The sequence below is a fragment of the Phoca vitulina genome, unplaced genomic scaffold (genome assembly GCF_004348235.1).
Source record: "Phoca vitulina isolate PV1807 unplaced genomic scaffold, GSC_HSeal_1.0 scaffold52, whole genome shotgun sequence".
In the NCBI taxonomy this organism is placed as follows: domain Eukaryota; kingdom Metazoa; phylum Chordata; class Mammalia; order Carnivora; family Phocidae; genus Phoca; species Phoca vitulina.
The window spans coordinates 4901843-4927902 of record NW_022589755.1 but is presented as its reverse complement, the minus strand read 5'-3'; the positions used below and the strand labels follow the sequence as shown (position 1 = coordinate 4927902).

Genomic DNA, 26060 nt, shown 5'->3' with positions numbered 1-26060 from the left:
TTCAGAATGGCTTGGAGTTGGCTGGATGAAGGCAGTATTAGAAGGTGTCTACAAGAGAAGCACTGGAGTGGACACATGGATAAGTGGGAGTATTCATGATGACGTGCACTTTTATTGCCAGGATGACTGGATTTGATATGCGAGTAATTGAGGTAGCATGGTGGAGGGTTGTGCTTGGTTTTGTATTTTTTGTAGCTCTAGGTTGTATGACCTTTCACTTGGACAGTGATAGTAGAGTAAGAATAAGGAACAGCTAGATGTTCTAAGAAAAACAGAAGGTAAAGCTGACACACCTTGGTCGTAGAGGAGGAAGTTGGTCCTTTAGTACAACCGAGACACAAAGGTAGAACTACTGAAATAGATGCTGCTGGTAGCAAGTGAGGGAACAGCGCATCAGGGATGCTGAAATGGGAAAAGCTTGGGTATGATTTCTCTACTGAATGCACAATGTGATCAACATGACAGTTTCTATGTCCTGTGCGGGAGCATATTAGCTTCTGAAGATGGCTACGTGGTATACTGGCCAGCTGCAAAATTTCCTACCAGTCGTGGTCAGCCTATTCAGTATGAATGGAATGGACGATAAAATGACACGGCTGGACTAAGGTTGGAGTGTTGTCCACTAAATCTGATTGATGTTTGTGGAAAGTTAGTTTAATGGTGGTCTACAGAAAGGCAAATTTAGGAACAGGATTACTATGCAAGAGTCTGTCTCAGCTCACTTTAAATTCTGAAGACCTTACTTTCTTACTTGGTAACAAACGCATTTATTCTAGACACCTCAGTTTGCATAGTTCCGCAATGTCTCTAGTCAGATTTTGGGTTCTCTAAGTGAACTTAAAGAATCCCCAGCCTAAATGCTGAAATGTCTAAAACCTTCTTCTGTACCTTCACCATCTTTCATTCTCCGTGTCCTCCCAACATTACACCCAGTCTTCTTTTCTTGGTAACAAGTATGTATTATTTCAACATTGCTATCTCCAACCAGACCTGGGTGTCTGTACTACAGTATCTAATAATCCTCTCAGAGTTTATGTTCTGCAACACAGAGTTTTTCCTACACATTCTGGATTTCAGTAGTGTTCCTCATCTCCATTTGACATGCCTCTACCTACCCAGTGGCTCAAGCCATATAGTTAGCAGGGAAATCCTTCATTCCTCACTGTCATTAACCACTCTCCATTGAACTCATCATTTAACTGTCTTTTCTTTATACAGATATATCCTGATTCCCTCCACTTTCCAGTCTCCATTGCTCCTTCAATCACATTTCACAATATCCAACTCCCTTCTTTTTTCTTTTCTTTGTCATTTGGTTTCCCCTAACTAGATTTACGATCAGTGAAAGTGAGGCCTATTTTATATATTCCAAACACCAGCACAGTGCCTTGTACACAGGAGCCATTCAGTAAACAGTTTGGAGTGAACAAATGCAACCCTCATAGTTCTGGAGAGTAGTCTCTTCTACCTTTATGATCTGGTGCCTTTCCAAGTTCTGTGGAATGGTGTTCCTCCAACCCTGTCGTTTGCTGCCAACAATGACTTGCTTGTGTTTTACTATTCCTGCATGTTTTGTGAGTTCCTAGTTAGAGAGCAGCAAATCTACATACATTGTCAACTGTGTAACCTTATTTATACTTACTGCTTTTTCATTTTGGTTTGTTTATATTACTGTGTTTTTACCAATGTGTAAGAGATAAGGAACATTTATATGTGGCATTTCTTTTATACTGTTATCGTAGGGTTGTCACTAAAATGCCATTTTTTAAGGAAAACTAAAGAATTTTTTAAAGTTTTATTCAAAACAAGATTACGAAAGGATTCATTGTTCTCTTTTTCTAGAACCTAGCAAAGTTGATAATCACCTGCAAGGTCACTGGGAAAATCCAAGAATGCTGAAAGGTATGGAACAAAACCACAAACACAATGCATTTGGAAATACTGTTCCTCAAAGCAAAAGTCATTTTCCTTCCAGGCAAAATCATATGCTTGAGTTCTATATAAAAACTTTGAAATCAAATTTAAGTTTAGTCAACCAGAGCAAAAGCTATGAAATTAAAAACTCTACTAAATTCAATGGAGATGAGAAATTATTTCTGCATGATAAGCATGAAGATTTTAATTCTGCTGTTAAACTCCCTATAAGTGCAAAACCTATTAGCAATAAGTCCCAAGTCATTAAGCATCAGAGAACTCATGAAATAGAGAAACCCCATGTATGCAGTGAATGTGGAAAAGCCTTCATTAAGAAGTCCCAGCTCACAGATCATCACAGAGTTCATACAGGAGAGAAACCTTATGGATGCAATATTTGTGCGAAAGTATTTTCCAGAAAGTCCAGGCTCAATGAACATCAGAGAATTCATAAAAGAGAGAAATCCTTTCTATGCAATGATTGTGGAAAAGTCTTCACCATGAAGAGCCGTCTAATTGAACACCAGCGAACTCACACTGGAGAGAAACCCTATGTATGTAACGAATGTGGGAAAGGTTTCCCAGGGAAGCGTAATCTCATTGTACATCAGCGAAATCATACTGGAGAGAAATGCTATGTATGCAGTGAATGTGGAAAGGGCTTCACTGGGAAGAGCATGCTCATCATACACCAGCGAACTCATACAGGAGAGAAACCCTACATCTGCAGTGAATGTGGGAAAGGCTTCACCACGAAGCACTATGTCATCATACATCAACGAAATCACACAGGAGAGAAACCCTATATATGCAATGAATGTGGGAAAGGTTTCACGATGAAGAGTCGACTGATTGAACATCAGCGAACTCACACAGGTGAGAAACCCTACATATGCAATGAATGTGGAAAAGGCTTTCCCAGGAAGAGTAATCTCATTGTACATCAGAGAAATCATACAGTAGAGAAATCCTATGTATGCAGTGAATGTGGAAAAGGTTTCACCGTGAAGAGCATGCTCATCATACACCAACGAACTCATACTGGAGAGAAACCCTACATCTGCAGTGAATGTGGGAAAGGCTTCCCCTTGAAGAGTCGACTGGTCGTACATCAACGAACACATACTGGAGAGAAACCTTACAGATGCAGTGAATGTGGGAAAGGTTTCATTGTGAATAGTGGACTGATGTTACATCAGCGAACTCACACTGGAGAGAAACCCTATATATGCAATAAATGTGGAAAAGGTTTTGCCTTTAAGAGCAATCTTGTGGTACATCAGCGAACTCATACTGGAGAGAAACCCTTTACGTGCAGTGAATGTGGAAAAGGCTTCACCATGAAACGCTATCTCATTGTACATCAACAAATCCATACAGGAGAGAAATCGTACATATGCAGCGAATGTGGTAAAGGCTTTGCTGTGGAAACTGAGCTCATTTTACATCAGCAAATTCATACTGGAGAGAAACCTTATGCATGCAATGAATGTGGTAAAGGCTTCACTGTGAAAAGCCGACTAATCGTTCATCAGCGAACTCATACAGGAGAGAAACCTTTTATATGCAGTGAATGTGGAAAAGGCTTCTCCTCAAAGAGAAATCTTATTGTACATCAGAGAACTCATAATGGAAACAAACCTCAATGACACCATGAATAGGGTCACACCCTCAGGAGGAAAATATGCCTTGTGCAACATCAGAGATTTCACACAGAATTGACTTCCTTTATTTGTACTGACTGTGGAAAATCCCATTCATTACCTACCAGGGAATTATGCAGCAAACTATGTATACAGTTAATAGGAGAAAGCCTTCAATACCAAGTCAGCACCCATTGTACATCAAAGAATTCATAGAATAGAAAGACTCTATGGATTTAATAACTGTGGGCCACCTTTCTCTCACTTGTCAAGCCTTGTTAATACACACAAGAAATGTGTAAGTCAAGGTACATAAGCCTTTGCAGAGAATCTGAACTCATTACATACAAGTGAACTCATTCAGGGGACAAACCATGATACTTCAATGAACTCCTTAAGCATCAGTGTGCTCCCAGCATACCTGAATATAGTCAATATAGATTAATTAGCCTGTTGCTAGATTTTCACCCTTGGGGAATACTGAATTTGCATAGGAGTGAAGTTTAGTGAATGCAGAGAATGTGCTAGTGCCTTCAGTGATCAATTACCTCACACTGTATGTCAAAACAGGAAACAAAACTGATATATTCAATGCAGAAAAGTCCTGAGGAAACATTTCTAGGTAATTACATATCTGAAAAGTATATATTAAGACGAATCTTATGAATGGAGAGAGTAGGAAAGCCTCCTATGGGAATAAAGACCCTGTCTCATCAGTGATCATAATAGATCCCACCAGCGAGCTTACACATAGTAGCAACATGATGACTGTGCAAAAGCCTTTGCCTAGAAGTCAAACCTTAATAGTTGTGTGATATTCATGTTAAAGGAAAATGGCAGTGAATATGAATTTTAGTGATATTCTGCCTCATCATTTCTCATGAATTCACACAGACATAAAACTCATGAACACACTAAATGTGGAGTAACTAGGAAATTATCAGAAATTTTGAAGGAGGGCGCCTGGGTGGCTCAGTTGGTTAAGCGACTGCCTTTGGCTCAGGTCATGATCCTGGAGTCCCAGGATCGAGTCCTGCATCGGGCTCCCTGCTCAGCGGGGAGTCTGCTTCTCCCTCTGACCCTCCCCCCTTCATGCTCTCTCTCTCTCAAATAAAATCTTTAAAAAAATTTTTTTTGAAGGAAAGAAGCCTCATGAAAACGATGCATACCTGAGTTTTTCATCACAAGTCTATACTTCTACATCTGATGTCCATTTTGGGGCAGGATACCTTGAACCATATTCTCAGTGATGCCATCGTTTTAAAGTAGGCTATTCTCAACACTGATTAAATTTTAATGTACACAATGCAGGGGTGTTCTGTACCCAACTTGTATCATATGATTACCTCTTGCATTTCTTGGGTTCTAAAGTCATCTCTTTCAGGCAAAAGAAAAAGGAATATATTTATAAATGTAATTTAACATATTAGGGTGTATTTATTCAAGCTTGTAAGTAGTTTACAAAAATAATCTTATATATGATTTTTTCTAAGTTTTTTGAAATAATTTTAGATTCACAAAAAATTATAAAGTATACAATGTTCCTGAGTACTTGTACTCAGCTTTTTCAGTGACATTATCTTACATAACCGTAATACATAATCAAAACCAATAAAATGATATTGGTACAATGCTGTTAAGTAAACTGTAGACCTTATTTGGTTTTCACTAGTGTTTGCATGCATTAATTTATGTGATGTTTTGTTTTGTTTTTTAGTGTAGAGTTCTAAGAAACTTTATCACATATATAGATTCCTGTAAATCCCACCACAATCAGGATACAGAATTGTTGTGCCAACACAAAGAAACATCCATGTGCTGCCCCTTTATAGTCACACTCTCCCCACAACCCTGACCCATGGCGACCAATGACCAGTACTCCATCACTCTGATTTTGTCATTTCAAGGGTGCTGTTAAAATGGAATGATACAGTGTGACCTTTGGGATAGGCTTTATTTCATGCAGCAAATTGCCCTTAAGATTCATCCAATTTGTTAGGCATATAAATAGTTTTACTTTTTGTTACTGAGTGGTATTCTTTTGTTATGAATGTATCATGACTTATCTGTTCAATGTTGGTGGACTTTGGGTTGTTTCTAGTGTTTCACTGTTATGAATAAAGATGCTATGAATCCAGTTTTGTGTGAACATAAGTTTTCATTTCTCTGGGATAAATACCCATGTTAAGTTTGTGTTTTTAACTCTATAAGAAACTGCCAAACTTTTCCATAGTAGCCATACTAATTTACATTCCCACCTTCGGTGTATTGATGCTCCAGTTGCATCTTGTCTAGCACTTGGCACAGTCATATTTGATCCTAGACTTCCCATCAGGTGTGTGCAGCATATAATGGTCGTCTTAACTGATCTTTCCCAAACCTCTACATACACTGAGAACTGTATCAGGTAAAGTTGTCATTTTTGCTTTCAGTCATCAAACATAATTATAAAAACTCAAAGGGGAATAGCTTATTACATCTGATGATATATTTACTTTTTCATTCCATTTTCTTCATTCCTGATGTTTCATGTTTCTTTCTGTCATTTCCTTTTTGTTAGAACTTCCTTTATCAATTCTTTTTGAGCAGGTCTGCTGGCAAAAAATCTTAGTTTTCGGACACCTGGGTGGCTCAGTTGGTTAAGTGTCTGCCTTCGGCTCAGGTCATGATCCCAGGGTCCTGGGATCGAGTCCCACGTCGGGCTCCTTGCTCAGTGAGGAGCCTGCTTCTCCCTCTCCCTCTGCCTGCCACTCTGCCTACTTGTACTCTCTCTGTCAAATAAATAAATCTTTAAAAAAATCTTAGTTTTCCTCTTGTTCTCCCACTTCTTTTTTTCTTGTTCTTCTTTATCCAGTTATTTCCCTTGATATAAGAATATGTGGGACGCCTGGGTGGCTCAGTCAGTTAAGCCTCTGCCTCTTGGTTTTGGCTCAGGTCATGATCTCACGGTTGTGGGATCAAGCCCCACATCAGGCTCTGTGCTCAGTGCAGAGTCTGCTCCAGATTCTCTCCCTCCCCTTCTGCCTCTCCCCCCACTCACATGTGTGCATGCATACATGCTCTCTCTCAAATAAAATCTTAAAAAAAAAAGGATATGCAATCCAGTTTATAAATCCTTGTGCCCCCCCCCCCCCAATTTGCCATACGGTGTTCTGGCAGAATTCAATTCCCAACTTAGTGTTGGGTAATTCATTCCTTTAAAAATATTTTTTTTGAGCATTTACACTGTGTCAGGCACCGTTGTAGCCACTGGGGACACATCAATGAACAAAACAGGCAAAGTCATGGCCTTTATGGAGCATACGGTTTAGTGAAGGTGACTGAGTAAAATAAATACATAATAGAAATGTCAGTTGTTAAGTGCTATGGAGAAATATGAAGCCAAGTACATAGGTTGTAATGGAGGAGCTATTTTGTTTTTAAAGATTTTTATTTATCTGACAGAGAGCACAAGTAGGGGAAGCAGCAGGCAGAGGGAGAAGCAGGCTCCCTGCTGAGCAAGGAGCCCGATATGGGACTCGATCCCAGGACCCTGGGATCATGACCTGCGCCAAAGGCATATGCTTAACCGACTGAGCCACCCAGGCAGCCCTGGAGGAGCTATTTTAGTATGGGTTTTCAAGGAAGGCTGTTCTGAGCAGATGTAATTTGAACTAAGACCTAAGTATACTGAGGGTAACCAGCAAGCATAATACTTATAAGCTGGGAACACTCCAGATCTGTTTCCAAGTGTTTTCTCGGCTTCCTGCCTCAGTATTCTCTGAGAAGTTTGTAAAAGATGTGAATTCTTAAGTCAAACCCCAGACCTCCTAAACCAGAACCTCTAGTATTGGGCCCAAGACCCTGTATTTATAAAATGATTTTTGTGATCTGTACTTAAATTTTAACATCTCTGCCCTAAATCCTGGATTAGTGCACCTGTTACCACCACCACACTATAACAGGATGGATTCCGGGTAGAAACTCTCTACAGTACAGAATCAGGTATGAGTGTTCTACCAACCAGGCCCTCAGGTCCCCTCCACTTCTTATCCTTTTGTGGATCTACACATCCTGCCATGGCAAGGTCAGATCAGCTCATTCCTGAAACCAATCAGGCAGCGTCCCAGAATGGGCTGCCCAGACTGCCCAGGCTGCCCTGAGCAATCTGGACCAAACGCCGAATTCACTTTTCAGAGCTTGACATCCCGAGTGAATGGGGTTGCCCATTTAATTCCTGAAGAGAATAAAATACTCTTACTATTAAAAAATTATGCAAACAATAAATTCTTAATGTATAGAAATTAGAAAACAGGGGGTACCTGGCTGGCTCAGTTGGTAAAGCGTGCAACTTTTGATCTCAGGGTCATGAGTTCAAGCCCCATGTTGGGCATGGAGCCTACTAAAAATTTTAAAGAAATTTAAAAAAATTAGAAAACATATATAAACCATTTAAGAAATCTTATATCACCCATAATTGTACCTGAGAGTCTAGCATTGTTAACAATATATTCTCCCCAAATTTTCAAACATATGTAAGTAAATATGAGGCTAGTTTTTAAATATTTACAATGTTATGAACATCTACATCATCATATTCTAAAACTTCTAAAATTGACATTTTTGTAATACTAAAGTAATACAGAATTATGACACAAAGATATAGAAACAATGGAGAATTACAAAAATTGGGAATGTGAAAACTTCTGACATTCACTACCCATAAGTACAAACCCTGAAGTAATCCAAACTAAATGTTTACTTAACCAATCACAAACAGGCAAATGTTTATGATTTGTTTCCATAATGGGGGTCATAAAATTTATATTATCCTGCAGATGTATTTTTTTCTTCTTGAGAATACAGTTATCTTTCCTTATTTATACTGACAGTTGTAGTATATTCTTTTCAGTTGCCATGTACTATTTCGGTGAGTGGATGTTCCATAATTTACCCAAGTAATTGTCTGTCATTGTACATTTAGATTTTTTTTCCTTTTTAATTGCAAAAGCCAATGTGGTTAATATTAGGAAAAGTTTTTTTTTAAAGATTTTATTGATTTATTTGACAGAGAGAGACACAGCGAGAGAAGGAACACAAGCAGGGGGAGTGGGAGAGGGAGAAGCAGGCTTCCCGCAGAGCCGGGAGCCCGATGCGGGGCTCGATCCCAGGACCCTGTGATCATGACCTGAGCCGAAGGCAGACGCTTAACGACTGAGCCACCCAGGCGCTCTAGGAAAAGTTTTTACTAAGTAAACTGTTGCAATTAGGATTTCTAGGTCAGGGGCGCCTGGATGGCTCAGTAGGTTAAGCTGGTTAAGCGCCTGCCTTCGGCTCAGGTCATGATCCCAGGGTCCTGGGATCGAGCCCCACATCGGGCTCCCTGCTCAGTGGGAAGCCTGCTTCTCCCTCTCCCACTGCCCCTGCTTGTGTTCCCTCTCTCGCTGTGTCTCTCTCTGTCAAATAAATCAATAAAATCTTAAAAAAAAAAAAAAAGAATTTCTAGGTCAAAGAGAATGAAAAATTTAAATTGACTGAGGTTGCCTTCTAAAAAGGCAAGCTTTTAAGGTAGCTACTTAAATCCTCTAAGATTAAACCTCCTCCCACGCCTAAATAATAATAAAATTTTAAAGTGTGCTCTCTCTTAAAAATTTGGGAACTATGCAAAGTATAATAAATTATCTCGTAATTTCATATTCTCCAAAATCACAGGGTCATCTTAATTTATTTTTGGAAGGAAAACATACATTCCACCTTCACTTCATCCCTTCTCCACTGGAGATGGTAGCTGTGTATCCACTCCCACGGGGGGATTAGCATTTCTTTACGAAGCTCCACCCTATTGGCTTCGCCCCTTCAATGGCGGTCTTCCTTCTAAACGACAAGGGCCTTACCCACTCCACACACAACCACCCTCTCCCTAAACCTAAGACGTTAGGCGACCACTGCTCCTGTCAACTCTGTGACCGCTGCCTCTCCAGCGACGTCTCAGCTTCCTCTTTCCCCAAGTCGGCCTTGGCCTGAGCCCATCCCAGCCGTACGGACACCTGCCTTCCTCTAAGATGGCCGCGCCCACGGTGCTCCAGCCTAACGTCTGCGCTCGGCAGTGCACCGAGGGCGTCGCCATCTCTCTTCCCTCGGCGGATAAACGTGCTTGGTGGCCTTAGGTAGACACCGACCTCTGAAGTCTTACCCAGTTAGCACGGCTTTGTTGATCATCCCTCGCAACACTGAGGTGGCCAGTAATGATTTCGATCTCCGCACACAGCCAGTTTGGCCCCTCCCATCAGAAAGGCCGGGGTGGGCGTGGCCGTTAGGTCATAGAGCGGGGCCCGCCGCCCGAGCTCCGAAATCCCGTAACGCTCCCAGGTCCTCGCGGGAGTCGCTGGCCGGGTGGCTCCGAGACCCTAGGTACCGCGAGGAAGGGCGCTCCGAGAGAAGTGGCTTCGGAAATGGGTGGCTTTTCGTCGCTGCCAGCAGCGTCTGTAGAGGTTCGGGTTCGGGTGAGTCGGGTTCTCGGTTTAGCTCTCGGCCTGTGGGGTCCGTGAAACGGGAGCATGTGTGAAGAACCGCAGTTGGGATTTTACTTGGATCCAGTCCTTGAGGAATCTGAGCAGAGGGGGGCCTTTGGGAGTCAGTGATTACGAGTCTGGAGAAATCTCGACCGAGAGGCCGACTGTGTTAGGGTTTGAGGTCCACGTGGATCACTCGGCTTGTGGGACTCGGCGGCTGAGAAGTGGGATGGGAAGTATATCCGTGAACGCCTGTCTCGTCCGGCTTCCGTGGGTTGGAGACGTCCCTGTTGGTTATTGGGGCTTGTTTGTGGGTTAGTATGGCATTTAATATAGGGCTCACTCCTGGAGTCGCCTGGTGGGTGCTGTCAGTGTGTGAGGAGGTCCAGGGCCCCTAGAAATCGGGAGGTTCGGGCTCAAACCTTCAATGCCGGAAACAGACCTAAAGGCTGCATTTAATCCCGTTAATCCAAACCCAGTTCGCTCCTTCCAGTCCGTCCTCACGGACCTTACTGAAAACTTTGTCTCCCAACATCACCACTCTTCTCACTGTCCCCACAAAATTAAGTGTGTTCGGAGTGAGCTAGTGATATATTGACTATTAAAGAGGTAGCTTTTGTTTTTATTGTCTTCAAGTTTACTATATTTTTGGATATTTCCTTTTAGGGTCATCATAAGTGAATGCATCTCCTTTACTCTATATTCTGTTCCATAGTGAGAACCTTCTTTTTTTCCCCCCCCACGTTTAGGATCATCTGTATAAACATAAGGAAAAATTAATTGTGTCATGTAATTTCTCATCCTCAACATATTTGCATAGGAGATGATATTTATACATTTTTAATCATTGCAATAAATATCAATACAGGTTGGTGAACCAGACCACGGTGTCTGAGTCAAACATATTAAGTAATAACAAAGTATTCAATTATAATTTTAGTAGTTTTACTGAGGTTTAATTTACATACCATAAAATTCACCAGGTGTAAGTATTTACATGTCAGTGATTTTTTTAAAAGATTTTATTTATTTATTTATTTGTCAGAGAGAGAGAGAGCACAATCCGGGAGCTGCAGGCAGAGGGAGAAGCAGGCTCCCCACTGAGCAGGGAGCCCCATGTGGGACTCAATCCCAGGACCCTGGGATCATGACCTGAGCCGAAGGCAGACGTTTAACCGACTGAGCCACTCAGGCATCCCTACATTTCAGTGATTTTTAACTGAGTTTCTAGAATTGTGCAACCATGAGTACAATCCAGTTTCAAGACAATCCAAGTTTAAAAGATTTCCATCACCTGGAAAAGTTTTCTTGGCCCTCTGTGCACTCAGTGTCCACTCCTACCCCCAGCCACACACCACCCTGATTATCTTCTAGAATCTATTAATTTGCAGTTTCTAGGCATTTCATATAAACAGAATCATATATATAGTCTTTTGTTGTTGCCTTTTTTCATTAGCATTATATTTTGGTCTACATTATAATTATCACTAGGTTTTCCCCTTTTTTCCAAGTGATTTATTGAGGTAAAATTGACACACAATAAGCTACAGATATTTAAATCATACCAATTGGTAAATTTGACATATGTACTCATGAAAGTGTCACCACCATGAAAATCATGAACATACCCCTCACCACTGAATTTTCTTTGTGCCCGTTTTTAATCCATCCCTCTCATATTTCCCCTTCCCTCCCCAAGCAACCACTGTACTGTAGGCTAGTTTATATATTTTTTTAAGTTTTATTGAAATGGACTCTCAGAGGATATACTCGTTTTTATTACAATTTGATTCAGCATTAGTATTTCAAGATAACATTCTTGTGTGTATCAGTAGTTCCTTTTTCTCCTTTTTGTTGCTTTGTATTCCATGTGGGCTTATCAGTTCATTCTGTAGAGTTTATTAATTCACCTGTTAATGGGCAATTGTTTTTCCAATTTTTAGCTCTTACAAATAAAGCTCTCAAAAAAAAAAACCACTCATGTTCAAGTCTATATTTATGTTTATATGTTTTTCTTTCTCTTGGGTAAATCTCTAGGAGTTGAATGGCTAAATCATATGGTAGGTGTTATGTTTAACTTCTTTAGAAACTGCTGAACTGTTTCCCCAGGTGGCTGCACTCTGTATTCACAAGAGAAGCGGATAATTGTTCTGTGTCTCCATGTTTTTGCCAACACTTTGTATTGTCATTCTTTTGGATTTTAGGTATTCTAATGGGTGTGGAGCAGTACCTTGTGGTTTTAATTTGTATTTACCTAATAATGGCTAATGATGTTAAATATCTTGTCATGTGCTTATTTGCCATCCATATATCTTCCTTGGTGAAGTAATTGTCCAAGTCTTTTATGCTTTTCTGTTGTCTTTTCTTGTTAATTTTTGAGAATTCATTATATATTCTGGATACAAGACTTTCCTTTACCAGTTATATGCTTTGCAAAGATTTTCTCCCCGTCTTTGGCTCGCCTTTCAACATTCTCTTAATGATGTGTTTTGAAGAGCAGAAGGATTTAGTTTTTATGAAGTACAGGACATGAACTTTTCTTAATGAATTATTCTTTTGGTGTTGTACCTAAGAAATCTTTGCTTTATTACAAGAGCAGAGGATTTTCTCCAATTTTTTCTTCTCGAAGGTTTAGGGTTTTTTGGGTTTTGTTTTGTTTTTTAGGTTTTTCACTTAGGTTTATTATTTATTTTGAGTAATATATATGGTACCGTATATGTATCCAAGTTCTTTTTTTTTTTGTATATGCATATCCACTGTATTGCCTTTGCACCTTTATAAAATGTCAGTTGACTATATATGTGTGGGTCTTATTCTGGGCTCTGTTCTGTTCATTCATTTGTCTATTCTGACATGAATACTACCCTGTCTTGATTACTTGGTTTTGATAAAAATTCTTGTAATCAGGTAGTGCAAACTCACCAACCCTGTTCTTTTTTTTTCTCTTAAGATTTTATTTATATATTTATTTTAGAGAGCAGGGGGAGGGGCAAAAGGAGAGGAAGAGAGAATATCTCAAGCTGACTCCAAGCTGAGTGTGGAACGAGACACCGGGCTCAATCCCAGGACCCCGAGTTCACGACCTGAGCCGAAACCCAAGAGTTGGATGGTCAACCAACTGAGCCACTCATGCACCCCAGCCTTGTTCTTTTTTACAGTTGTTTTAGCTTTTCTAGACCTTTTGCATTTCTATGTGAATTTAAGAATCAGGTTGTCAGTTTATACAGAAAAGCCTCCTGGAATTATGATTGAGATTTGTGACTCTAGACCAATTCTGGAGAATGGTCTATTTGGTTCATTTCAAAAAATGGTCCATTTTCTGACATGGACAAAGTGTATCTTTCCATTTATTTAAGTCTTAAAAAATTTCTGTGATACAGTTTTCAAAAGGTGTTTTAAATTTTTGGTAATCTTTTTCCATAAGTATTTCACATTTTTAAAGTCATTTTCACCTTTTCTTTTATCATCATTTTATTTACTTATTTTTTTGTTTCAAGTTTTTATTTAAAATCTGGTTAGTTAACATATAGTGTAATATTGGTTTCAGGAGTAGAATTTAGTGATTCATCACATATATTAACATCTAGTGCTAATCACAAGTGCCCTCCTTAATACCAGTCATTCATTGAGCCCATCCCCCACTCACCCCCCTCCATCAACCCTCAGTTTGTTCTCTATAGTTCTGTTTTGTTTTGTTTTTAAGATTTTATTTATTTATTTTGACAGACAGCGAGAGAGGGAACACAAGCAGGGGGAGTGGGAGAGGGAGAAGCAGGCTTCCCGCCGAGCAGGGAGCCCAATGCCAGGCCCGATCCCAGGACCCTGGGATCATGACCTGAGCCAAAGGCAGACGCTTAGCGACTGAGCCACCCAGGCACCCCTCTTCTCTTAGGGTTTGCCTCCCTCTCTTCCCCTCCCTTCTCCTATGTTCATCTGTTTTGTTTCTTAAATTACACGAGTGAAACCATACAGTATTTGTCTTTCTCTGACTTGTTTCAGTTAGCATAATATACTCTAGCTCCATCCACATCATTGCAAAAAGCAGGATTTCATTCTTTTTGATGGCTGAGTAATACTCCACACCACATCTTTATCCATTCATCAGTCGATGGACATTTGGGCTCTTTCCATAATTTGGCTATTGTTGATGACACTGCTGTTAATATTGGGGTGCATGTGTCCCTTGAATCAGTATTTTTGTATCCTTTGGGTAAATACCTAGTAGTGCAATTGCTGGGTTGTAGGGTGGTTCTATTTTTAACTTTTTGAGGAACCTCCAAACTTTTCCAGAGTGGCTGCACCAATTTGCATTCCCACGAACAGTGTAAGAGAGTTCCCCTTTCTCCGCCTCCTTGCCAAAATGTGTTGTTTCCTGTGTTGTTAATTTTAGCCATTCTGACGGGTATGAGGTAATATGTCATTGTAGTTTTGATTTGTATTTCCCTGATAATGAATGATATTGAGCATCCTTTCATGTGTCTGTTAGTCATTTGTAGGTCTTCTTTGGAAAAATGTCTATTCATGTCTTCTGCCCATTTTTTTAAAATTAAAAAAAATTTTTTAATTAATTTTTTAATTAATTTATTTTTTTAAATTAACATATGATGTATTATTTGTTTCAGGGGTACAGGTCTGTGATTCATCAGTCTTACACAATTCACAACACTCACCATAGCACATACCCTCCCCTCTTCTGCCCATTTCTTAACCGGATTATTTGTTTTTTTGGGTGTTGAGTTTGATAAGTTCTTTATAGATTTTGGATACTAACCCTTTATCAGATATGTTATTTGCAAATATCTTCTCCCATTCCATAGGCTGCTTTTTAGTTTTTGTTGATTGTTTCCTTTGCTGGATAGAACCTTTTTTTTTTTTTTTTAAAGATTTTATTTATTTATTTGACAGAGAGAGTGAGAACAGGAACACAAGCGGGGGGAGTGGGAGAGGGAGAAGCACACTCTCACTGAGCAGGGAGCCTGATGCGGAACTCGATCTCAGGACTCTGGGATCATGACCTGAGCCGAAGGCAGACGCTTAACGACTGAGCCACCCAGGCGCCCCTTGGTAGAACCTTTTTTTTTTTTTTTTTAAGATTTTTATTTATTTGTCAGAGAGAGAGAGCACAAGCAGGGGGAGCAGCAGAGGGAGAGGGAGAAGCAGGCTCCTCACTGAGCACGGAGCCTGATGTGGGACTCGATCCCAGGACCCTGGGATCATGACCTGAGCCGAAGGCAGACGCTTAACGACTGAGCCACCCAGGCGTCCCAATGGTAGAACCTTTTTATCTTGATGAAGTCCCAATAGTTCATTTTTGCTTTTGTTTCCCTTGCGTCCGGAGACATGTCTAGTAAGAAGTTGCTACGGCCAATGTCAAAGAGGTCACTGCCTGTGTTCTCTAGGATTTTGATGGTTTCTTGTCTCACATTTAGGTCTTTCATCCATTTTGAATTTATGTTTGTGTATGGTGTAAGAAAGTGGTCCAGTAGTATTTCACATGTTTTGATAGTATTGTAAATTGTATTTTTAAAAACTAAATGGCCGAATAGAATGAGTTGGGAAATATTCTCTCCTCTTCGGCATTATTCCTGAATGATCCATTGGATGTATATTATGCCTTTTGTTTATCAAGTCACAGTTGTTGGAATTGTTTTCAGTTTGAGACTATTATGAGAATTGCTCTATACATTCAGGTACAAACTGGAAATGTTCATTTCTCTTTGTTAAGTTCCCCTGAGCAGAATGTTTGGCTCATAGGGCAAGTATATGTTTAACATTTTACAAAGTTTTCAAAGTGCCTGTACGAGTTTACATTTCTACCATCAGTGTATGAGAGTTTCAGTTTCTCCACATTCTCATCAACATTTGGAATTATTAGTCTTTTTGATTATAGTCATTCTAGTTGGTGTATAGTAGAAGTTCATCATCATCTTAATTTCCCCAGTGACAAATAATGTTGATCATTTTTTCATGTGCTATAATAGACATTAATATGTCTTCTGTAGTGTAATGTCTATTTAAGTCTTTTCTCATTCTCTAAGTGAGTTGTTTGCCTTCCAAACAAATTGTTAAGTTTTTACAGTTATTTGTATATTCTACATAGTAGTCCTTTATCAGATATATGATTTGCAAATATTTTCTCCCCAAATATAGCTTACTTTTTCCTTTTGCTTTATAAAGTCTTTTGATGTGCAAAATTTAGTACAAGTCCAATTATCAGTTCTTTTATGGTTCACTGGTTTAGTGACATGTCTAAGAATTCTTTGCCTCAGCCACAGTCATGAGAAATCTCTCCTATGTTTTCTGCAAGATAGTGTGTGTATATGTATGTGTGTATAGATGTAGATGTAGATGATGACTTTGTTTTTTAGAGCAGTTTTAGATTCCCAGCAACATTGAGTGGGAAGTGTGCAGAGACTGCTTGTGTATACCCTACTCCCCTACACATACAACCTTCCTCACTGTCAACATCCTGCACCAGAGTGGTGCGTTTGTTACAATTACCATATTGACATGTTATTACCCAAAGTGCATAATTTACATTGGTATAGGGTTCTCTCTTGGTATTGTTCATTCTGTGGGTTTTGACAATGTATAATGATATGTGTCCTCATTTAGTATGTTACAGGTTAGTTTCACTGTTCTAAAACTCCTCTGGTTTCTGCCTATTTATCTTTCCTCTCCCCCAACTCCTAGCTACCACTGATCTTTTTTCTGTCTCCTTAGTTTTGCCTTTTCCAGACTGTCATATGGTTGGAGTCCTACAATATGTAGCCTTTTCCGATTGGCCTCTTTCACTTAATAATATGCATTTAAGTTTCCTCCTTGTCTTTTCATGGCTTGATAGCTCATTCCTTTTTAGTGCTGAATAATATTCCATTCTCTGGATGGATAAAGCTGCTATAAACATCCATTATCAGGTTTCAGCTCCTTTTGGCAAATAACAAGGAAAGTGTTGGATCATATGGTAAGAGTATGTTTAGTTTTGTAAGAAGCTGCCAAACTATCTTCTAAAGTGGTTGAATCATTTTGCATTCCCACCAGCAATAAATGAGAGTTCCTCTTGCTGCACATCCTTGCCAGCATTAGGTGTTGTCAGTGTTTTGAATTTTGGCTATTCTAATAGGTGTGTAATGGTATCTCATAGTTGTATTTTAATTTGTAATTCCCTAATTATATATGATGTTGAGCAGCCTTTCATATGCTTATTTGCTATCTGTGTATCTTCCTTGGTGAGGTGTCAGTTTGGGGCTTTTGCCCATTTTTTAATTGGGTTGTCTTTTCTTATTGTTGAGTTTTAAGAGTTCTTTGTGTATTTTGGATGTTTATCATGTATGTCTTTTGCAAATATTTTATCTAGTCTGTAGCTTGTCTTCTCATTCTCTTGAGATAGTTTATATTTCTAGCTGTTACATTGAAATTTATTATCTTTTTTTTTTGAGAGAGAGCACCCACGTGTGCGAGGGGTGGGGGAGGGACAAAGGGAGAGGGAGAAGGAGACTCTTAAGCGGGCTCCACACCCAGCATGGAGCCCCATGCAGGACTTGATCTCACAACCCTGAGATCACAACCTGAGCTGAAATTAAGAGTTGGACGCTTAACCAGCTGAGCACCCAGCCAACCAAATTGGCATTCCTGGGCTAAATCCCCCTTAGTCACTGTCTGTAATCCTAGATTTTTTTATGTTATCCTAGATTTGTTTTGCTAATACGTGTTTTTTTCCCTTTAAATTCTAGTTTGTTGACATACAGTTCAATATTGGTTTCAGGAGTAGAGTTCAATGATTCATCCTTTACATATAACACCCAGTGCTCATAACAAGTGCCCTCCTTGATACCCATCACCTATCTGTCCCATCCCTCACCCACCTCTCTCCATCAACTCTGTTCTCTGTAGTTGAGTCTCTCATGATTTGTTACCCTCTTTTTTTTCCCCTCTCATGTGTTGTTTTTTTTTTTTAAGATTTTATTTATTTATTTGACAGAGACAGTGAGAGAGGGAACACAAGCAGGGGGAGTGGGAGAGGGAGAAGCAGGCTTCCCGCCAAGCAGGGAGCCCGTTGCGGGGCTCAATCCCAGGACCCCAGGATCATGAGCTGAGCCGAAGGCAGACGCTTAACAACTGAGCCACCCAGGTGCCCCCCCCATGTGTTCATCCGTTTTGTTTTCTTAAATTCCACATATGGGTGAAATCATACTGTATTTGTCTTTCTCTGATTGACTTATTTCGCTTATTGTTTTGGTAATATGTTAGCAATTTTTCACCTATATTCATGAAAGAGATTGGTCTGTAATTTTCTTCTTCTGTGATGCCTTTGGCTTTGGTATTTTGGTGATAGTGACATCATAGAAGAAATACATCTGGGCCTAAGCTTTTCTTTGTGAGACTTTTGTTTTGTTTTTGTTTCTTAAGTAGCCTCCATGCCCAGCACGGAGCGCAAAGTGGGTCTTGATCTCCTGACCCTGAGATCAAGACCTGATCGCTTAACCAACTGAGCTACCCGGGCGCCCCTGTGAGACAGTTTTTAATTACTAATTCAGTTTCTTCTTATATGTCTATTTGGGTTTTTTGGAACTGTTCTTCTGTCAGTTTTGTTATTTGTCTCTTTCCAGGCATTTGTCCATTTCATCTAAGTAATATTTATTTTTAATCCATGGTTACTCAGAAATGTGCTAATTAATTTCCAAATATTTGTGTATTTCCTGAATTTCATTCTGAAGCAGATATCTAATTCAATTCTGTTGTGGCTGGAAAATATATTTTAAATTTGTTGACATTTGTTTTCTATCTTAAATTATGGTCTTTCCTGGAGAATGTTTCATGTACCTTTGAAGAAAATGTATATTTTGTTCCTGTTGAGTGTGGCATCAAATAACTGTCAGTTGATTATGGTGTTGAAGTCCTAAGTATCTCTGCTGGTTTTCTTTTCTTTTTTCTTTTTTTTTTTTAATTATTGACAGTGGGATTTTGAAACTTTCACCTATTGTTGTTAAATTTTCTATTTCTCTCTTTAATTCAGTTTTTGTTTGTATTTTGTGATTCTGCCATTAGGTGTATATAGATTTATAATTTATAGCTTCCTCATTTGTATACCTTTTCTATCATTATTGCCAACCAGAGAAAACTCATATAAGCCTTGGCGCCAGAGTTTTTATTGGAGTTAATGAACACAGACATGACTGACTGCCTGTATGGCTGACCTTAGTCTCCTCCAGCCCCTCCAGAGGCCTGGCTGATACCACGTGGTCCAAGGCCCTTCACCATAAATCACTTTATTAGAATAGACTGCCTTGCATGGCCCAAGCCTCCCAGGTGAGCAGAGACACTTTTATCAGGCAGGATATTCCAAGAACTTAGAAGTTTCCTCTTAGAAACTAAGGGCAAAAGCCAAACCTCTGTTGGGCAAGGTTAATCATTTAGTGCATCAAGTCAATAAGACAGTCCTTATGATTTGCTTGGTACATTAGTCTTCACACTGAAGTGTGTGTACCCATGGAACATATAAAGACTTCCAAAGCAGTGCATGAGCATACATGCTTTTTATTTTATTTTATTTTTTAAGATTTTATTTATTTATCTGACAGAGAGAGACACAGCGAGAGAGGGAACACGAGCAGGGGGAGTGGGAGAGGGAGAAGCAGGCTTCCCGCTGAGCAGGGAGCCCGATGCGGGGCTCGATCCCAGGACCCTGGGATCATGACCTGAGCCGAAGGGAGACGCTTAACGACTGAGCCACCCAGGCACCCCACACATGCTTTTTAAAGACACAGTGTCCAAGCTTTGCGCAGTGGCAGTATCGTAGCCGATGAGGTTTATCCGAGGCGCGATTATTGCTAATTAAAGACACAATGTCCAAATCTTTGGAACCTCCCATATGTCGTGAATGGATGTGCTTGATAATCCACCTGCCTCTGAGGCATCATGCTCTGCTGCCTTTGCTTTCCCACCTCCCCTTTAATACCCATGCCACTTCTACTTCACAGAGGAAAGGGATACCTTTCACTCATTTAGAACCCTGCTTTACTGCCCTAGAGTGTGAAAGCCTCGGAACAGTTGGAAATATTGAGGTCCTCTAAGGTAAGTGCATAGCAGCAGTGATAACACCTAGGCCCAGAGGAAAAGTACACTCAAAGTCAGTTTGCTCTTCAGCCCACAGGTCCCAGGTCCCCAAGAGCAAGAGTGATCAAGTGAAGGAATGAAGGAAGAAAAAAAAGGTACTTGGACTTGGATATCATTATTTCTAGGGACAACTTCAAGCAGACACCAAGCTTTCTGACTCTAAGAACTTTGTGGCAGATGCAGAAGAGATGAAAGACAGAATCCATGTTACTGTTTTGTGAGCACAGAAGAAAATGATCAAGGCCCAGGTGATTTTTGTTTGTTACGTTTTTCCTATGTTTTCTGACAGATTTGTGGTGACCTGAGAAAAATCAGTTCAACCTTTTAGTATAATTGGATTCTGGGGATAATTGCATTCTGGGGAGAAATTAACTTAGATTCTAAATTCAAAAGCAGAGCAAAGTGAAATCAGGAATATATTACTCAGAGGGGTCATCCTGAAGGATTAATATTGGAACACAGCGTGTGACTGGTGCATCCTGTGGGTTTCGGTAGCTGTCACTTTGAGTCTGATATCTCTAACAAACATCATAACCAAAGAGACATGAAAAGCTATGTGATGTGCACGGACTCTGGGGAAGGCAGACCAGTTTCTTGGGGGATTCAGTAGTTTATGCCACTTAGGTCTCCTGAAATTTCTTTGGTGGATTTTCTTGGAGGGCATCAGTGAGGTGTATTCTCACCTGCAGCCTTCTGGTAAGTGGGAAAGCAGATTTCTATAGCTGTCTCTTACAGAGGGCCTCCTCTGGGAATATGTCAAGCAGAGGTCAGTGGGTACAGTTCTTCAGGGCACCATAGTCTGGTGATCCAGGGACCCAACTTTATGGCAGTCTGGAATAAAACCACTGAAATGGCGTAGGAAAATGAAGATTGCATGACTTTCAAATGGTCCTCCATGAACAGGTAGTTGAAGTGGCGTTTGAGTACAGATTTGGCAGTAGTAGTAGTTGAGAAAGTGTTTTTCTCTATTAAGGGTTTGGGTTGTTGGCATCCATGGGGTTTGATTTAAAACTTTCACTCCATCTCAGAAAGTGGGGTATTTTTCCTTGTGTTTAAATTACCTTCCTATTTGTGTTTTTATTTTATTTTGTTTTTACCTTTTTTCTTTTATGTACACAGGTGACTCATGGTAAGAGAGTGCCTCTTAATCCCCTGGTGTAGCATTAACAAATACCTGGTAGTGCATACTTCTTATATGTATCTGTTTGTGCATTTACATACCTAAATGTATATATCTATCATGTTTTATATGAATGGAACAATACTCCAAACAACACATAACTATAAGGGGCTTGCTATTAGTTGAAGTACCACAGGCCTAGTACCAGTTGAGCATCTAAAAGAAAGATGACTGCACTGGACTGAAGCATAGTAGCTATGCAGCTATGGAAAAGTCCATGAGTTCGGGGCGCCTGGGTGGCTCAGTCGGTTAAGCATCCAACTCTTGATTTTGGCCGAGGTCATGATCTCAGGATCGTGAGATTGAGCCCTGAGTCAGGCTCTGTGCTGAGTGTGGAGCCTGCTTAACATCCTCTCTCTCCCTCTCCTTCTACCCTCCCCCGCCCTTGGCTCGAGCACACGCACACTCTCTCTTTAAAAAAAAAAGAAAAAAAGTCCATGAGTTCATAGTCATACTCAAAAAACAAATAAAAATCTTTGGAGTTTGATGGGAACAAAATATTTGATTTTTGAAATGATAAATAACACAGTAACACATATGTTCAGAGGTTCACTCTGAATTTAATAGAGTTAGTGTGAAATAGTACAGACTTCGTTGATAGCAGCTTAATACTCCTTGACCCTTACACTCATGTATGAATCACCTCTCCAGAGTGAGCCACAGTTATTTTCATGTACATCCTCCAAACTCTCTTAAGTGTGTTGGCATTCTCTTCCTGTTGGTACCTATAAGCCAACTTTCTTCTTTTTCACCTGACACGATGAACTTCAGATGTTGTGTGAGTAATAATTAAATAATTCACTTATTGATGAATATTTAGATATTTTTGTTATTACAAACCATGAGAATGAACTGCCTTGTTAATGGCTTTTTGTAAAGTTGTATCAGTGTTTGTTCAGAGTAGCTACAGAGAAATCAGCTATGGGGTGTGGTCATTTCACATTTTAATGTTCTGACTCATGGTCAGTGTGGCATCATGTTTAAAAGTGTAGGTTTTGCAGCCAGTTGCCAGCCATGTGACTGCATTCTTCAGTTAGCCATCACACCCCTTTTCTCACGTGTAGAATGGGGTAATGACAATGGCACTTACATCATAAGGTGGGGTCTAAAATGCGGCTCAGGTCATGATCCTGGAGTCCTGGGATCGAGTCCTGCATCGGGCTCCCTGCTCAGCGGGGAGTCTGCTTCTCCCTCTGACCCTCCCCCCTCTCATGCTCTCTCTCTCTCATTCTCTCTCTCAAATAAATAAATAAAATCTTTAAAATAAAAAAAAAAAATAAAATAAAATGAATTAATCTAGACAAAGCATCTAGAAGAGTGCCTGGTTGATAGACAGCGTTATGTAAGAACATCCAGTGCTCCTCAGCTTGCCAACACTTGTTATTATGTTATCAAATTGCATATTTTCCACGGTCTGTATGAACCAATATTCTTTTGCCTTATTTTATTTTGCATTTTCCCAATCACTTGTGAGGTTCAGATTCTTGTCCCTTTGTTGCTTTTTTGGATTATTTCTTCTGTGATATGTGGTCTTCATTCTTGGCTCATTTTAAAAATTATTTTTTGTCTTACTGATTTGTAATTGTTTATCTTGTGATATATTGATCTTTTATATGTTGCAGTTATTTTTCTAGAATCTTGTCTGTTAGCTTTTCTTAATATCTTTTTCCATGCAAAAGTTTTATTTTTGATTCAAATTAAAATTTGTTAGCCTTTTCTTTATGCTTTTTACTTGTGCCATAAACATTCCATATTTTCTTCTATTCTTCCATAAGTTCTTTCTTTAAAAGCTTATGTCTTATATTCATTATCTGTTGGTGTTGTGGCATAATAACATATATATATATCTGCCTAATATATAGTCTTTTACCCTGGTTCCTGCTAATATTTAGTCTTTTACCCTGGTTCCTGACACAGAGTTTTCTAAAACTCTTATAATTTCCTTGGTGATAGGAGTGTCTGTCACAGAGCTCCTTAAATCCCTTGGAATTTTCTGGGTGACAGGACCGTCTTTTGTTCTAATTAGGTGACTCTTGGTGTGGGCTCCTGGATGTCTTCTGTGGGGGCTGGTCTCTAGAAAGATCAAGTCATGATTAGAAGCTTGGAACTTGCAGCCCTGCCCCCATCCTCCAGAGTGGGGAGAAGGACTGGATAATGAATTAGTAATCGATTATTAGATCATGTCCATGAAATGAAGTCCCCATAAAATCCCGAAAGTACAGGGTTCGGAGAGTTTCTGGATTGGTGAACACATCTACATGCTTGGAGGGTGTAGCATACCCCAACTCCACAGGGACAGAAGCTTGTGGGTTCAGGACCTTCCAGACCTTGCACGAGGTACGTCTTCATCTGGTTCATTTGTATCCTTTATAATGTCCTTTACTATATAATAAACCAGTAAATGTAAGTAAGTGTTTCTCTGAGTTCTTTGAGCTGTTCTAGCAAATGACTGAATCCAAGGAGAAGGTTGTTGAATCCAAGGAGAAGATTGTGGGAACCTCTGATTTGTAGCCAATTCCGACAGTGTGTTACCTGGAGACTCCTTCCAGGCGGGCAAGCAAGCATGGCTTACCTAGTCTGTGTTGTTTTTACTCACAATACTTTTGATATCAAACGAGGTTTTTTCCTCCTGACACCAAATATGTGATCTCTTTCAACACCACCTCTCCAGATTGACATTGGACTCTCTGACACTGACTACCTGCAGTTAGCATCAGATTACACAGATTTAAGAGTGCAGACCTGCCAGAAAGCCCCCACTTGGGATTCCAATCTCAAGTCTTGGTCTCCTGTACTGACGGGCTCTAAATCATGGTTTCTACGGTCCCTTTCTCAGGACAGAGTATGGGGGTGTGCCACCCTTCCAGCAGCATGATGTGCTCACCAACTTGGAAGTTTGCTGAACCTGTGGTTTTGGGGGCTTTATGGAGGTTTCATTGCTTAGGCATGATTGATTAAATCATTGAACATTGGTGATTGAACTCAGGAGGTGGGACTAAGTTCCAACCCTGTAATCATGTAGTTTGTTTCTTGGTGACCAGCCCCCATCCCGCAGCTGTGTGAGGGCTTGGGTTACCAGTCATCTCATTAGCACACAAAACACACTCATCACTGTGGAGATCCTAAGCATTTTAGGAGTTCCTTGTAGTAGGAACTGGGGCCAAAAGCCAAATATTTGTTTTTTGTCATATCGCTGCTGGGTACTTTGTTTCACAGTCACTCATGAGCCTGTAAGCAAGGTGTAAGCCAGGGTGGCATCTGATCTGGAGGCTCGGGTGGGGAAGGATGCACTTCTAAGCTCACTTACTGGGTTGTTGGCAGGATTCATTTCCAGAAGGGCTGATCAAGTGAGATCCTCAGTTCCTACCTGTCTGCTCATGTAAGATTCTTATTTATTAGTTCCTTGCCACATGGGCCTTCCCTACATGCCACTTGTTTCATCAAAGTCATGAAAGGACAGATTCTGTTAGCAAGATGGAAGTCACCGACGGAGCCACCTAGGCTCCTCATTTCTACTAAAATGTGTATAAGAAAAGTATATATAGGGGTACCTGGGGGGGGCTCAGTTGGTTGAGTGTCTGCCTTCGGCTTGGGTCATGATCCCAGGGTCCTGGGATGGAGCCCCACATCGGGCTCCCTGCTTGGCAGGAGGCCTGCTTCTCTCTCTCCCTCTGCCTGCCGCTCCCCCTTCTTGTGCTTTCTCCCTCAACCTCTCTGTCAAATAAATAAAATCTTTAAAAAGAAAAAAAAAAAAAGTATATATAGATGAGGCTATATGGTGATTAGAACAGCCTCCCTCATGCTTCTTCCATATTAACAAAAGTAATTCACATCATATTAAATAGGACCGTGTTATTACAGGAATTGCTGACACTGGAGGATGTGGCTGTGGACTTTACCTGGGAGGAGTGGCAGCTCCTGGACCCCGCTCAGAAGGACCTGTACCGGGACGTGATGTTGGAGAACTATAGCAACCTGGTGTCAGTGGGTGAGGACAGCTTTCTATGTCACTTAGAGGTGCTCAGTGACTGGCTTTTCCTCTATCACTCGATCAAAGCTTTGCAATCACTGTGGTCTTCCGAAGAGTCCCCTATCTTGGCCCTAAACAAAGGGGTATAATCTTTTCTATCCTGAAAGAGAACTTTTAACTACTTTGCATGTGAGAAATCGCTTTGTCTCTAAAATGTAATATTTTCCCATCTCAACTTACTATACCCCAAATCACTGCATCTAAGTCTTTTGTCATTTCTCATGAACAGGGTGTCAGGCTACCAAACCAGATGCATTGTCCAAGTTGGAACACAGAGATGAACCATGGATAACAGAGGATGAAATACAGAATAGAACCCATCTGGGTGAGTGAGTACCAGCAAGGGGAGTGGCTGAAGAAGTTTTATTCTAGTCTTTAAGAGAAGGTGTCACAGCTGTGAGGGTGTCTGAGGATACCTAATCAGCTCCTCCCCATATTCCTTTCCCCAGATAAGAACTCTTTTTCTTTTGTGCGTATTTAGCTCTAAATATGCTCCTTACCTCTTCTTGGATCTGATATTTATTTCATTTTAGATCTTTATAATTTTCTTTTAAAATTATATAGTCAAAACAATAAAGAGCCACCCCCACCACATCATCTTTAAAACACTTTTATCCCATACCATCCTTGTGAGAGAATTTGTTGTTCCCTTTTTTTCCTAGGATTCGGGAAGCTTGATAGTCATC

At 40.2% G+C, this 26060-nt stretch overlaps 1 protein-coding gene and 1 pseudogene across 1 annotated transcript in view; both read left to right on the top strand.

Moving 5' to 3' along the window:
* The window catches only part of LOC116622220 (zinc finger protein 615-like), a 67959-nt gene that overhangs the window by 38863 nt on the left and 3036 nt on the right, over positions 1–26060 (top strand). The window contains 1 exon segment of the mRNA XM_032388482.1: positions 1843–3498. Coding sequence (XP_032244373.1) covers positions 1843–3498 — 1656 coding nt within the window.
* LOC116622523 lies at positions 19822–19934 on the top strand (annotated as a pseudogene).